This window comes from Symphodus melops, assembly GCF_947650265.1.
Source record: "Symphodus melops genome assembly, chromosome: 1".
Classification (NCBI taxonomy): domain Eukaryota; kingdom Metazoa; phylum Chordata; class Actinopteri; order Labriformes; family Labridae; genus Symphodus; species Symphodus melops.
This window is the reverse complement of record NC_136691.1, coordinates 36176323-36190130: the sequence shown is the minus strand read 5'-3', so window position 1 is coordinate 36190130 and position 13808 is coordinate 36176323. Positions and strand designations below refer to the sequence as shown.

At 45.0% G+C, this 13808-nt stretch overlaps 1 protein-coding gene across 4 annotated transcripts in view; it reads left to right on the top strand.

Moving 5' to 3' along the window:
• ncor2 (nuclear receptor corepressor 2) overlaps positions 1-13808 on the top strand; it is an 89178-nt gene that overhangs the window by 23458 nt on the left and 51912 nt on the right. For all 4 annotated transcript variants that reach the window (XM_079353782.1, XM_079353783.1, XM_079353784.1 and 1 more), the window contains exons 4-6: positions 2118-2295; positions 7759-7941; positions 12190-12303. In XM_079353782.1, the coding sequence (XP_079209908.1) occupies positions 2118-2295; positions 7759-7941; positions 12190-12303 (475 nt within the window). The remainder of the gene's footprint in view (positions 1-2117; positions 2296-7758; positions 7942-12189; positions 12304-13808) is intronic.

The window sequence follows — 13808 nt, the reverse complement described above, 5'->3', positions numbered from 1 at the left end:
TTTTTTATTATTATTTTGTTGTTGTCTTCACATGTCCGAAATAAAACAATCAATAAATATGCTTGCAGGTTGCTCCCTGATTTAAAACCACAGCTACAAAAAGAAAGGTCCCAGGCAGCCAATTTACCTTTTCAAACATTTTAGTTATGACCATAAATGTTCACACACCTGTCGCCTTTTTGGATGTTTAAACGTCGCTGTGTTTTATATTCATGCAGTTCAGACAGTGTCTCGTCACCTCCTCCGCCCCTTTTGTCTGTTAGTAAGAGACATAAACTTACTATTAAATGCCTTCAGTCATAACAATAGTGTTAGTAGTGAATGTAACAAGAAAAGAAAAAAAATCTCACAATATGATAATACTGCTATAACAAGTCCATGGTACGATCTGTATTGAGAAGAAAAAAAGAAACATCGCCGTTTTTTTCACAGTTATTGAGCATTTAGACACACAGAGAGTCATTCATATAATTCCCAACTATGAATATGTGATCTATCTAAGGATCCAGTACTTTTCCGGACCATTCCCATGTGTAACCTTCTCATCTCAGTTTATTTCAAGGATGTAGCTGTAAATACCTCGTTTGCTTTAAACACTTATCGTGGTTTTTGTTCAGCAATAGGAAGACAAAAGTTTAGCGCTCAAAGCCCATTTTGCATGAAGTTTGTCGACTCCACCCGACGCCCCTCCCTCTTCTGTTTCATTCATTCCAGCTGTGCTGCAGCTTGCTGTTAGCAGTGTGTGTGTATCGTGCACAGCTGTGGAGCTGCTCCTCTGGGGAGTTATGCAGAGATTGGCAGCAGCACAAGCACCGTAGTGCTTTTATAATAACGGGCTGCTATCGGGTTCACATGATCCCTGCTCGGTCCTAATGGGGCCAAAACCAGTAAGAAAATAACAGGCGGGGTGGAGGGGGGGGGGGGGGGGGGGGGTGTTGTGTTGTCCCAGTCCACCATCTTTACACATATCTCTTTCTGTCACCCTCCAGACAAATCCTCGCTGGGGATCAGATTATTTAGCACGCTCACAAGAGGGATGGGGAGAAAGAAAGGAAGGGGGGGGGGGGTAATGTGGGGGTGGGCTAGTGCTTGATGATCTGATTATGTAAGTGCCAACCCTCAATGAAGATGAGGAAGTGTGTGACTGAATGAATGAGAGAAATGTGCTCTGGGAAGCAGTCAAAACACCATCTGATCAAGGTATAACTAAGGCAATCACACGGATAACCGTGAACAATCCGTGTGTCCTCCCTCCGCTGCCCGTGACACATTTGAACATGTTTATTCACGTTACATAAGTAGCCATTTATGTCCTTCATGAATCTCTGGGGATTGTCGTGATTGTAGCGCCACGCCACCAGCTGTGCAGAGAACAGGTCTCGGTGTATACGGGTACCACACACAGGACTGTTGTGGGTCTGGAAACAGCAATTATGGCTGTGTTTTCTCTCTTCCATTTGAACACAGGCTGCAAAGTCACGGACATGGTGGCATCTGGCTGCAGGCTCAGTCGGAGAGGACACTTCCCTCCTTTTACACGATAGCGTTTCAGTTAAAATTCCGGAGCTGTCCTTTCACTTCACACGCTGGCCTTCGGTAAACTAGTGAGTTCAGTGAATGTGATGAACTGCTGAGTGTGGTTTACACTCGCACCACACACACTGGATCCTGATCCGATCACATTACAGCGCGTTGCCCCCCCCCTCCCCCATAACACGGCTGTCGGTGCAATTATTCACATTCCCGCCCATCCAGATCACTTGTAGTTTTGGGGGTCCCGTAAAGGGAGCGCCATAGTTGAGCTTTGAACTCCACTTCCAAACAAAGCACTCGCCTTCATATATGCGACTGTAGACCGCCTGGCAAGACACGCTCCACCTCATGCTGTCACCTTACACAGTTTCTTTTCTTTCCCACTACTCAGCAACCCACTGGGATTTCATTTTGGCCTCTCTGTTTTAATTAACTCGACACTGACTCTCCTCTTCCACTCAGACGATCAAATTTGTCTCACCATTTTTGACCTCTTCAGGTCTCAGACCATTCAACGGAACAAGGCTGTTCATCACACATGAGTACATGTTCAAACGTTTCCGTTCTTGTTGTTTGTGTTACAGAGGACAAGAGCAGCATATCCGCTACGAGCACCTCTACCTGCCAGAGCACAGCGGCCAATCAGAGGTCGAGTACACGGACATCAAAAGGCCTCGTTTGGACATGGTACCAGAGTCTTTGATGAGGCCTTCATCCCACCGGCTGCCGCTGCCTCTGGGAGGGGCTGACGATATGGCAAAGGTCAGTAGTCCTGTAAAATACAGAGTATGATGTTTGTGTCCACGCTATGAAACAGCATGTGTGATACAATGATAATATCACAGTATCACTTTGTGACATTAGTGATATACAGCAAGACGCTCTTATTATGAAACATCACAACATCAGATATAATGTGTATAGTAGTATATAGTAGTATAGTAGTATATATTTATTCAGACATAAAAGTAGCATACAATAAAACAAAGCAAAAGTAACTTTGACTTGTTTAATAAAGACGAGGATTTAACAGAGTCAGAGGCTTTTTCCTCAAAAATAAAATCTAGACTTCTACAAAGTTCGCTTCTCATATTACTTTCATCCCCCGACATGTGAGTACTGCAGTCTGACCGTGTCCGTTTGTTTGCTCACCTTCTCATTTCTTGACTCGGGGAAACTGAAATGCCTTCACACGTCACATTTAAAAGCTTCTGTCGCATCTAAAATTGCAAAAAAAAAAAAAAAAAAGGTCTCCATTCCAGGTCGACCATTTCCCTTACACGGAGGCAGCGAGCGGATGATTGCGGCATGGGACGATGGTCTCTGTAGTTTACCATTTCCATCCGCTCTGCTCCACCTGCCGTTTCATAGCGTATTGAGACACTTTTAAACTCGTGATATCGTGAAAATGACATTACCGTTACATCCCTCACGTCACACGCTGCAGTGAACAATGCCACCGACTCTACCTTTAAGCACCGCTTTATTTCTGTTCCGTCACTAATTACAGATAAAGATATGTTGACCACTTATTGTGGCTGATTAATCCTGGCAGCCTCCTTCAGAGCCCCACACATTATTATTGTTATTATTATTAGACCTGCTGCAGCAGAAGTAGTAGACACGAGCCTCTGCTTTGTCGGAGCTGGAGCCCTGTGAGCAGCAGTGGGAAGACTAAGGGAGTTGTGAAACAGCAATTAATAAATAATGGAGCTGACCTAGATTTCTAAAGACTGAGGATGAAATTGTGTGAGCTGCACATCAAAAGGACTTGCTTGCAGTGTAGAAGCACTGATGGGGAGGCATCACACAGAGTGCGTCAAACTGCCAGGGGAGGCAGACAGCCAAGGAATGGTAAATAGATATACCAATAACAGAGGGTACAGGAAAAAAAAGAGAAAAAAACATTGACTTTTAAGCTAGTAGGGAAATATTCAGGAATGCCAGTAATTCCCCTCCGAGCACAGCGGGCTGTAAACCCATTATATAAGACATGTCAGATGCAATCACTGCATGGAACAAGTGCACGGAGAGATAGAAGGGAGAGAGAGAGAGAGAGAGAGAGAGAGGGGGGGGGAGCTGCATCGGAGAATGAGGCGAAGGGTGAACGCAGAAAAGGGAAAGGGAGGAGTAAGAGACAAAGAGCAACAGGAAAAGAGGGAGTACAGGCCAGTAGTATCAGACAAAGCTTGTGCTTGTGTTATGACTCACTGACAATGAATCACAGAAGGACAAAAGCAACATTTAGATACTGTGAGCACCGTGCAATGAGCCTGATCTGACCCTTAGTGGTAAGAAAGGGAATGAGGTGCAAACTCACAGCAGAGGAAGAGAATTGGCTTAAGGCCGGTTCACACGGCAGGATTTTAAAATTGTCGGCAGATTTCCCAAACTTTAGAGACCACACACACGGCGATAAATAATCGGAGGTTTTACAGTTTCGGTCGTACAGTGTGTGGTGTGCGGCCACACGGCAACATCAACACACCACACACGAACCGATTTCACTCGCGAACGTCCCCCGATCAGACTGGAAATCTCGCAAAACCTCTCGATCAAACGTGATTCCAGAGTCAACAAACGGACAAAGAGGATGTTATAGGGATCGTTTGTGCTGTTTTTATCTGAAAAAACACGTTTTAAAAAGAGGCGTCGGTCAAAGGAGTGGAGACAACGGGAGCATGAACTCTACTTGCTACATGTTGATATGGAGGTGAGTAGCAGTTGTTTTGCTACCGGTGTTTTCGCTAATAAGTCACCTCGCTTTCTGATTGGCTACGCGTCACAGTCAACAGGCTCGTGCTTGTTTCTCCTCGGGGAACACCACACATGATGAGAGATCGGGCCAAAACGATCCAACATGTTGAATATCCCCGATTTGAGATCGGAGCGGTCCCGACATTCTTCCGACCAGACGAGAACGTTCTGAACACACCACACACGGCAGGATGATCTTATAAGATTATTTTATGATGATCGGGGCGTCCTTAAGATTATCGGAAGGGGAGAATCGGGGCCAAAATCGGCGTGATTATCCTGCCGTGTGAACCAGGCATTACTTGGTCACTGTTAAAAATCATGAATGAAGCAGTATTAGCTTTATATGAGTCAGAAGAGTCAAACTTCTCGACATGAGACACGGTTGAATAAATCCTGATCAGACCACTGTTGTAAGTGTGTGTGACTGGCTCTGTGAAAGCTAACATAGTGTCCTTCGTGACAGGAGCCAGACCTAATAGATGATCTTGGCCGTCAAAGGAAGTATTAGATTATCACGGAGGAATTCGTGTTGGCGTTTTTTTTTAAAAAGTTGATAATTGTGTCATGAGGCGAGAAGACCTTGAGTCATATCATGTTTTTGTCAGTTGATTCGCTGCAGTGTTTTTGCCTAATTAGCTGGTCCGTGGTAACCATGGTAACAAACAAAGTAATCGCGCAGGAGAGTTTGTAGGTTGCTTGGGAACAGGTAAGGTTCAGTTCAGGAAGTAAAACTACTCGCAGCAGTGCTGACATTTAGTGCATCACTACTTCTTGCCTGCAGTTAAACTTTAAAATGTTTCACTTTATTACCAAAATATAAAACGTACACAAATCATTTGTGCAATGAAAACTGTTCAAGCTCCTGTGAGGAACTTTCACTTTCCGTCAGTTTAAGGTAAGCCCTGTGGACACATTTTACCTACACATGGACAGGACTAAAGTGGCAATGTTTTTTTTTTTTTTCCTTCCATTTTTCAAATTAATCCTTTCTATCTCTCGTTCACATTCAAATGTATCACTCATTAAAAAAGTCTTTAATTTTCAAAACTGGACCCTGCTTTTTCAGCAGAGTGCAGTCAAACACTTTGCCTGGCACATATCTCTGGCATCAGAATTATTACTATATAGAATAACTCACTGTAGTGGTACAGCCGTATTCAATTAATTATGAGCTGAACTCCTCCCAGCAGCTGTAAAGGTGCTTCTGTTTCATAAGCCTCCTGCTCCTGCTGTTCTCTGCTTCAAAGCGGGGTTGACGTCTAAAACGAGGAGGGACCACTGTGAACTTAAAGGTGCACATTTGAGTCTGAAAAACAAGATGTCAACAGCTTTTTTTTTTTTTTTCCCCGTGTTGAATCCTCACAGTACGTGACTCAGTTAGACAGGCTGGTGCTCAATAAACAGAACACATTTCCTCATACACTGGAGGTTATTTAAATAAGGAAAAACCTGACACATGAACAGCCAGAGACGACATGCGACGGTATGTTCTAAATGTGACCCGCTTCGTCAAGGCCGTATAAGCTGTAAGCCGTGCTAGGCTAGCAGCTTAGCTATTGACCTTTGACCTTTTCTCACTGGGCCGCAGGTGTAGTAGGTGCTACTGTTGGGGGGGCTCAGTCTTCCTTTTTAGGATTCCAGTTTGGTACAAGAAGACAAATTAACTACAGCAGTGAATGCAGAATTGTACATTTCTTTATTTTGAACCATCAAGTTACAGAAGGAGAGACGAAGCCTGAGCGTTCAGCAGTTACTGCTGTGATGAGACCATACAGACTTCAGTCACTCGCTGCTTGGCCAGACTCGTCAGCTTGTTAGATGACACACACACACACACACACACACACACACACACACACACACACACACACACACACACACAAACACAAACACAAACACACACACACACACACACACACACACACACACACACACACACACAAACACAAACACACACCTGGGCAAAATATCAAATGAAGTCCTGCTCCATCTCGTGACTGAAAACACAGCGCACATTGTTGTAAGATTGTTTGTATAATCACTGATCGACTCTCAGATCACCATCATCTGGTCTTTGTTTTGAAAAGCGGCTCTTGTTGAATGATTGTTGTAAATATTTTTTTAATAATTAAGGTGTCACCATTGTTCAGTGGAGTTGACGCTTCGCTGCGAGCGCTGTAGGTTGAGCCGGTAAAAGTAAATGATCAGCGGGCACATCCGCACCGGGTCTGCCTGTAGTGGCGTGTCGTGGTTTGTGCAGCAGCGCCCCCTGTAGCCCGTACATTTTGACATGCAGAGTGAACACAGACTGTAGACAGTGGTCAGTTCAGCCCTACGTCAATAATTATCATAGATGTGTTTTCATCTCTTGACAGCCGCCTCATGTCCACCCACTGTGCTGCCGTGTTAGCTTGTGTATTGAGTGTTTGCATAAAACTCGACATTGTGTGCCAGTCTGAGATGGGGATCAAATCAAGTGTATATCAGAGCAGGTCACTGATCATGTCCGAGCAGGCGGAAAATCGTCTCACTATGGTCACCAGATGGGCCGAGATAGAACCCTCCTCAGATTAAAACTGGAAACATGAAGTCTTTGTTTACGTCACTTTTTTGAGATTTCTCTAAACTATTAGTCAAATAGTTGCACGCTGTTCTTTTTCAGTGGTTTAATGACGAGTGTTTTCTGTTTCACGGTGTGTGCGTCGACTGTGCAGTACAAAACTCTCCATAAAAGATCAACGCTTCGATGCATCACTCCTTGCTGCGACTGCTCTGTTGATGAGCCGCCCTGTGTGTCGTTTGACTGACGCGCACGCACACACACACACACACACACACACACACACACACACACACACACACACACACACACACACACACACACACACACACACACACACACACACACACACACACACACACACACACACACACACACACACACACACACACACACACACACACACACACACACACCATTTCCCTTGTTCTGCCAGCAGACTATTACAATTTGGATTCTATCTGCACACATGTAGTACCGGCCTTTGAATTCCCCCCCCAGAGCCCAAAAGCGTTTTATTTCACTTTTCAAACAACGTCTCTCAAACAGAGCCAGCTGCCAGGGCTTAATAAGATGCATGCATAATCCTGGCGAGGGAGGCTGTGACCTCATATTCATTAGTGTGGTCGAGTGACACGGAGACACTACGCTGGCTCTCATCACCCAGAGGACTTAATTATTGCCGTGCGTTACCTTCCAAATGATGCACAGAGTGTTTGGATCCTTTTCTTGTAGAGTGACCTTACAGACCTTACAATCAGAGGAGGGCTGAAGTTTAAACCAGAGACTTCCTTCCTTCTATCCTCTCCCATCGTACTGTGTTTGACTCTTGATGAACTGTCAAATAAAAGTACTGTTGGAGAAGACGTATGTTCCTAATCTTCCTCTCTGCTGTGCTTCAACAGGAGCGTGGAAGTTCCATGGGAAAGCTGGAGCCGGTCTCCCCTGTCAGCCCGGTCCATATGGACCCTGACTTGGATCTGGTGCCGGCTCGCTTCTCCAAGGAGGAGCTGATTCAGAACATGGACCGCGTGGACCGGGAGATCACCATGGTGGAGCAGCAGATCTGCAAGCTTCGCAAGAAACAGGTCAGCACACTCATTTAAAATGTGTAGGCCGATCACTGATTTATCTATCAGCGTCCTGATGACAGGCGTAACGCCACTAAAGTCCTGGATTGATCTGTTGTTGGGAACACGTCCAACTGACAGACCTTTTGACCCTACATGACAAAATATGAAGTCTACAAACTTCATGGAGCTGTGCCTGATGTGTTTGGTGAGGTGAAGTTCAGCAGAGGGTTTCCACTTCCAAGGTTGTGAAATCTGAATAATAAGAAACAGAAGGACGTTGTCTGTGTGCTCCAGTCATGTTTCTTGTGGTGTTTTTGTTTTGTACAATAAAGCTGGCTACACATTTTAGGCCTGATATTTAGGCCCCGCCCAAACGATCAGGATTGTGGGAATCGATTGAAGGCTTGTGGTGACAATGATTTGTCCAAATAATGTTCAGATGTGTCGTGTCAGAACCATTGTTCTACTGCTGCCCATGTAATACCCGCAAGAGCCAATCAGAGCGATCAGAGCGTGAGAAATCACCAACTGGATGTAACATACTTTGACAAATCAAAAACATGGCCGCGAACCGAAAAAATAACCGGTTCCTGTTCAGAGTGGAAACATGGGAGCAACACGAGTGCCGTTATAGTCCCTTCTGAAGTCACGTTTGATCATGTGAGGTCTTGTGTCTTTGGAAATCGCCACTGGGAAATCAGAAAGGTTTAAATCTTAAAAAAAAAAAAAAGATAACCATTTAAGCCCCGTGTCCACCTGGCGTTTTTTCCCGGGCAGAAAAGCTCTGGCTGTGCGCTCGGAAGCGCTCGCACGAGCGTTTTATCTGCTGAGAGGAAAAAACGCTGCACGTCAGCCTTGTCTCCATGACGACAGTTTGTTGACAACGGCAGCTGTATGAACAACATGGCTCCGTTACTTTTTACTGCATGTTTTATTGTATTTGAGATTGTTTGTTCTCTTTACTATGAGCATTAATCAGGATAGTCTTGCCCTCCTACTTTGCCTGGATGAGGAGCTTCATAATGGCTGCCTCGGAACGAGGAGGATGTGGGTACAACATGAGGAGACAACAATATGGGGAATATCACCGCCTCGTCAGGTAGTTGTTACTGGATGAAGTCCGGTTCATTCCAGTCCTCCGGCTTATGAAACTAAATCGACCAACTTCTCCACCATTGTTTTTGGTTGCCAAGGTGACGACTACTGGCCCTTCAACCTTGTGATTGATTTGTTGAAAAAAACCCTGGTGACATCACCTTTTTTTGAAAAGTTGAAATATTTTCAACCTGAGCAGGTCGGAGCGGTCGCACAAAAGCGGGAGGGCGCTTGTTGCAAAGACGCTGGGCGCTGCGCTTTTCATCCAGGCGGCCTTTTTCTTCTGCAAACGTCCTCTCCCCGTTGAAAACTGAAAAAAGATGCTGGCACGGAAAGAACAAAAAACCACGAGGTGGACACAGGGCCTTAATGATTTGCTTTAATACTCTGCACAGGTGAACAGAATTCCTAAAGGCGCACACTGCGTGTGTCAGTCATGGCTGTAGTTGCGTTGGTTCATGAGCAGCGTGTGACTTGTTAGAAACCGTCACGTGTGCTTTAGTGTGACTTTTCCCTTCACTTGGCATCAGTGCACTGAAGTCTTTCACAGACTTTGCTGTGTTGTAATCGCTGCATTCAAGTTCTGTGGCTGTTTGTCGCTCCGTTCTGCCCACACAGTCCTCCAGGCGGCTGCATTCCCCCTTTTCTCCCCTGCTCTCTTTTTGCTTTTTTTTAAATTTTTTTTATTTATTTTTTTATTCAGGAGGAAAGTAGGTTAAAAATATATAAGGCTATAAATAACCGTTTCCCTGGGGGAGGAGGAGGATTATGGCAGAGGTTTTGTGACTGCTAAACCACTCATATCCCCGCCACACAGTCTCACTTTTGGCTGCCTGCCATCTTTCAGAAGCGCTGTGTGCTGGAGCCTGACTGAATCCCCCACCGTGCACGCTGTTCTATTAAAACCCTCTTCATTTACTCAATCATTAAGATAAGAAATCACCATTCACACACGATTACAGCTCGCACTGCACTCTTGTAAATCACATGCGACTTCTGACGTCTTTCTGGTGTCGTAGCTCGAGCTAAAGCTGCCTTCAATGACTCGACGATGGACGGGAGAAAATCTCCATTTATCCCAGCAGCGTGAAAGAGTCCAAAGAAGAATGACGAGCTGCCATGAATCTTACACTATAGGGGTTTATGTTTCGATGAGCAAACGATATTGATCACGATGAACTAATCGATCCGCCTTTTGTTCTTAGCTTGGTTGGTTGAAGTAAATTTGCTTCAGCTGATCAAATCAGCCAGCCGACTCATTTCCCCTGATGCAGGGACGCTCGCCCGATCTTTGAGAAGCAACGCTGCCCTCCGGTGATTGGAAAGATTTGGAGCGAGCGTGAAATAAACGAAGCTGCAAAATGTCAGGTTGAACCTTGTGAACGATCGAGAGGCCAAGGCCTGCAGCTTACAAGCACAATCCAAGACCCCCCCCCCCCCCCCCCCCCCCCCTTCTCTCAAAACACACACGGTGTTTATGCGGATATTTTCTTACAGTTTGGCTCTCTTCAAGCATTAAAACATCTGGAGGACTGAAGTGTCACGGTAAAACTTTATTTAAAGAGTCCTGGCAGAGTCAGCGGGGGTAACGGCTAAAGTTACTGCCAGCCTGTGTCGTGTCTGCCAAGCCAAGGATGGTTTATTTAGTTTTACTCCGGGGTGGGTTTTGAAGGGAAGGAGGGGGAGGGGAGGGGGAGGGGGAGACCTCTGTGGGAATGTCTGCGTTTCTCTCACAAGATGCTTATCCAGGCCTGTCATGACGCAGGATGTTCCATCACGCTCCGCTCTCTGGTGGATCCTCTTGATTTTTTGGGAGGGGGGGCTGAAGCCCTGCAGAGGAGTAAATGGAGTCTTTACTGTCGATCCTCCACATGATGCGACGCACTCAGCTGCTGCCTCAAGATTAAAGACCGGACTGTGCAATCACTGTGTCCAAATATTGAGTTTGGCAGGTTTTGATGTCAGAGCGTTCTGTTCACTCAGACAGTGAAGGCGCTTTAAGTCACAATGTTCTTTGTGAAGATATTTTAAAATGCAAAGTTTAATTTCTTCTCTCATGAAGTTAAAATTTACTTTTACATTTACTTTTACTCGTCTTGATGTTTGTATCCTGTAACGACAAGTGGAGTCTTTTCAACCTGAAATCAATTCAACACATGAATTGTTCTTGTTGTTTAATTACCTGAAATGTGGGACACCAAGGTTTGAACGCGACAGGTGCTGCTGACCATCACATCACGTGGTTAGCAGCACAAAGCTAACGACTTGAGTTTGAGCTGAAAGATACTTCAAGGAGCAATTTCATGACAATCATCATCCAAACTACTGTTTCTCACTTTGCTTTGGAAAATGTAAAGTCCAAATAATAGCAGAGAGTGTTAACATCCAAATCCTGCTGACTCGTTTTCTGCTTTACTGTTTAATCTATGAAGACATAAAGATGTCTTCCATGACTGTGGATTTCTTCTGGTTAGACGATGAAAAACTTGAGTTCTACTTTCGAAGAGGACTACAGCTCACTGCTGCTGAGTGTCTGCTCTCTTATAAACCCTTTTTGCGTGCCTGATACCTAAATAGTACAGTCGGCCAATCAATCATACTGTTGTATTGAAGAGTTGTTTATCATCTGGACACTCTCTAATCATCATGGTTTTATTTACATTTGGCTCTTTCAGCTTCTTAAAGCCGCCCCGGCTCCAAACACCGGCAGGAAAAGTGCAGTGAGGCGCCTGATGCTGCATGAATACGTCCATGTTTCTTTCACAGTTCTAGTAAATTCACAGTTTCAAAGCACTTCAGACGATCAATGCAGATGGATTAGTTATTTAAAGGACGTTTCTTTTCTGATCATTGTCTGATATTTATCTTCCCACGTTTTCCTTTTCCTCTCTCTCTCTGTGTTTTTCTCTCTCTCACTTGATGCTCCAGCCTCACAGCAGGCTTTGGCTTTGTTTACAGCCTGTTGTAGTAACTCTTTGATTAACTAGGCCCCAGGGAGTTAATAGCCATTACAGCTAATAGGACAGTTAGTCTGGTCCCTGCAGGAGACACACTCCCTCTAACCTTCCAATAGGAGCTGCTTAGCCACAGGTCTGACTGGAAGAAGCCGGCCCTTTTCTGAATTGTAAAGTGTTTACCATCATCTTTGTGTGCGTGTGTGTGTTACAGCAACAGCTGGAGGAGGAGGCTGCAAAGCCCCATGAGCCGGAGCGACCCATCTCACCACCACCCAGCGAGGCCAAGCACCGCAGCCTGGTGCAGATCATCTACGACGAGAACAGGGTCAGTAAAATCCACGCAACGTCACCACATGCACTCAGCCAGAGTGAGCCGAAAGTACCTTTTAATTGAAGGTGGTTAAACTTGATCACATATACGAGTTCATTCATTACCACAAGTAAATGTCACAGAGAGAGAGAGAGAACTGGTTCTTTTTACCGTGGTTTGGTTGTTGTTTTTTTGTTCGACACTGTGCATCACACGGGAGACAAATAGCAGAAACGCTTTCAGGTTAGAAAGAACTCTTCTCAAAGCTAACCAGTCCTGTTAGTTAAATATAGCAGGACAAACGTAGACATTGGCAGGATCAAAGCTGACTGGATGATGTGTTAGAACACGTCCAAGGTCAAGTCGGCGGCATGACTGTTAAACAAAGTCGTCATGATGTGTTCAAACGTTACGTCGAGAAAACGACATCAAGGTGTTGGCGTTTGTTCTTCACATAATAATCACTACTACACAACTCCTCGTCTTCTCTCTAGCCAGTTATCGTTATCGATCAATCGTGATATCGATCAAGATTTGAGTAGTTAGTCCTCATCAGTCATAATGACTAGTCCCTGCCCTAATAAGGATGACTCTTGTGCCTTGTATTAGAGTGGAAAACTGTCTTTTTCTTTCCCTTTGTTCCTCTAATCCTCAAAAGCCTTTGTCAACAATTTGGAGTTCCAAAGAGTGTTCGTGTCCTACCTGAGCCTCCCACTCGTTACTGTCATGGGAGGCGGGACTCTTGCCTCACAGAAACGGCTACTAAAGGTCAACATAGCAGGCATGATGAATCACGCGTGTACACTCGCACACAGAACACGCACAGACGAGCTCAGACCGATCTTTTATCAGCGATGCAAGAATGGCACATTCCCTGCTCCTTCAAGGAGAGATAGCTCTGACAGCTCAGAGGTCGAACAAAGACGTTTGAATGTGTTAACGGAGTCCTCGCAGCAGAAAGGCTTCCATGCAGCTGAGCAGGAGGATTAGTTGACTGATTCTCAGTGCTCTCAGTCCCCCTGGTGGTGAAGTGCGCAAGTGTTTTTTTTTTTTTTTATCTGTTTTTTTTTTCCTGTTTTTTTTTTTTTTTTTTTTAACAGGAATTGGCATTCAAAGCAGAAAGCTCCTCTCTCACTGTATCACAGCCCAGATTCAGCCGCTTTGAACGAACCCCGCTGGGAAACTGAGAGTAATGTTAAATCTTCACAGCTAAGAGGGGGAAAAAAAAAGCTGCCTCTCTGACACATTCAAAGCAAATCAGTTCAGAGAATAGCAAAGCAAAGTAGTGTGAAGAGAAGATAGAAGCCAATGGAGGACCCAGTTTAAGGACCTGAGTCCACCTGCCTGCGTCGTTCTTTTTTTTTCCCCCCTCAAAAGTGTCATTTTCCCCATTATCACCTTTTTTTTGTGCGACCTGTTTTTAGGTGTCATAGAGCGAGAGACTAAATCTATATCAGGTGTGTGGATGAATTAGCGACACAGCACTCTAACCTCCTCACATGTCCTCAGATAACCGCCTC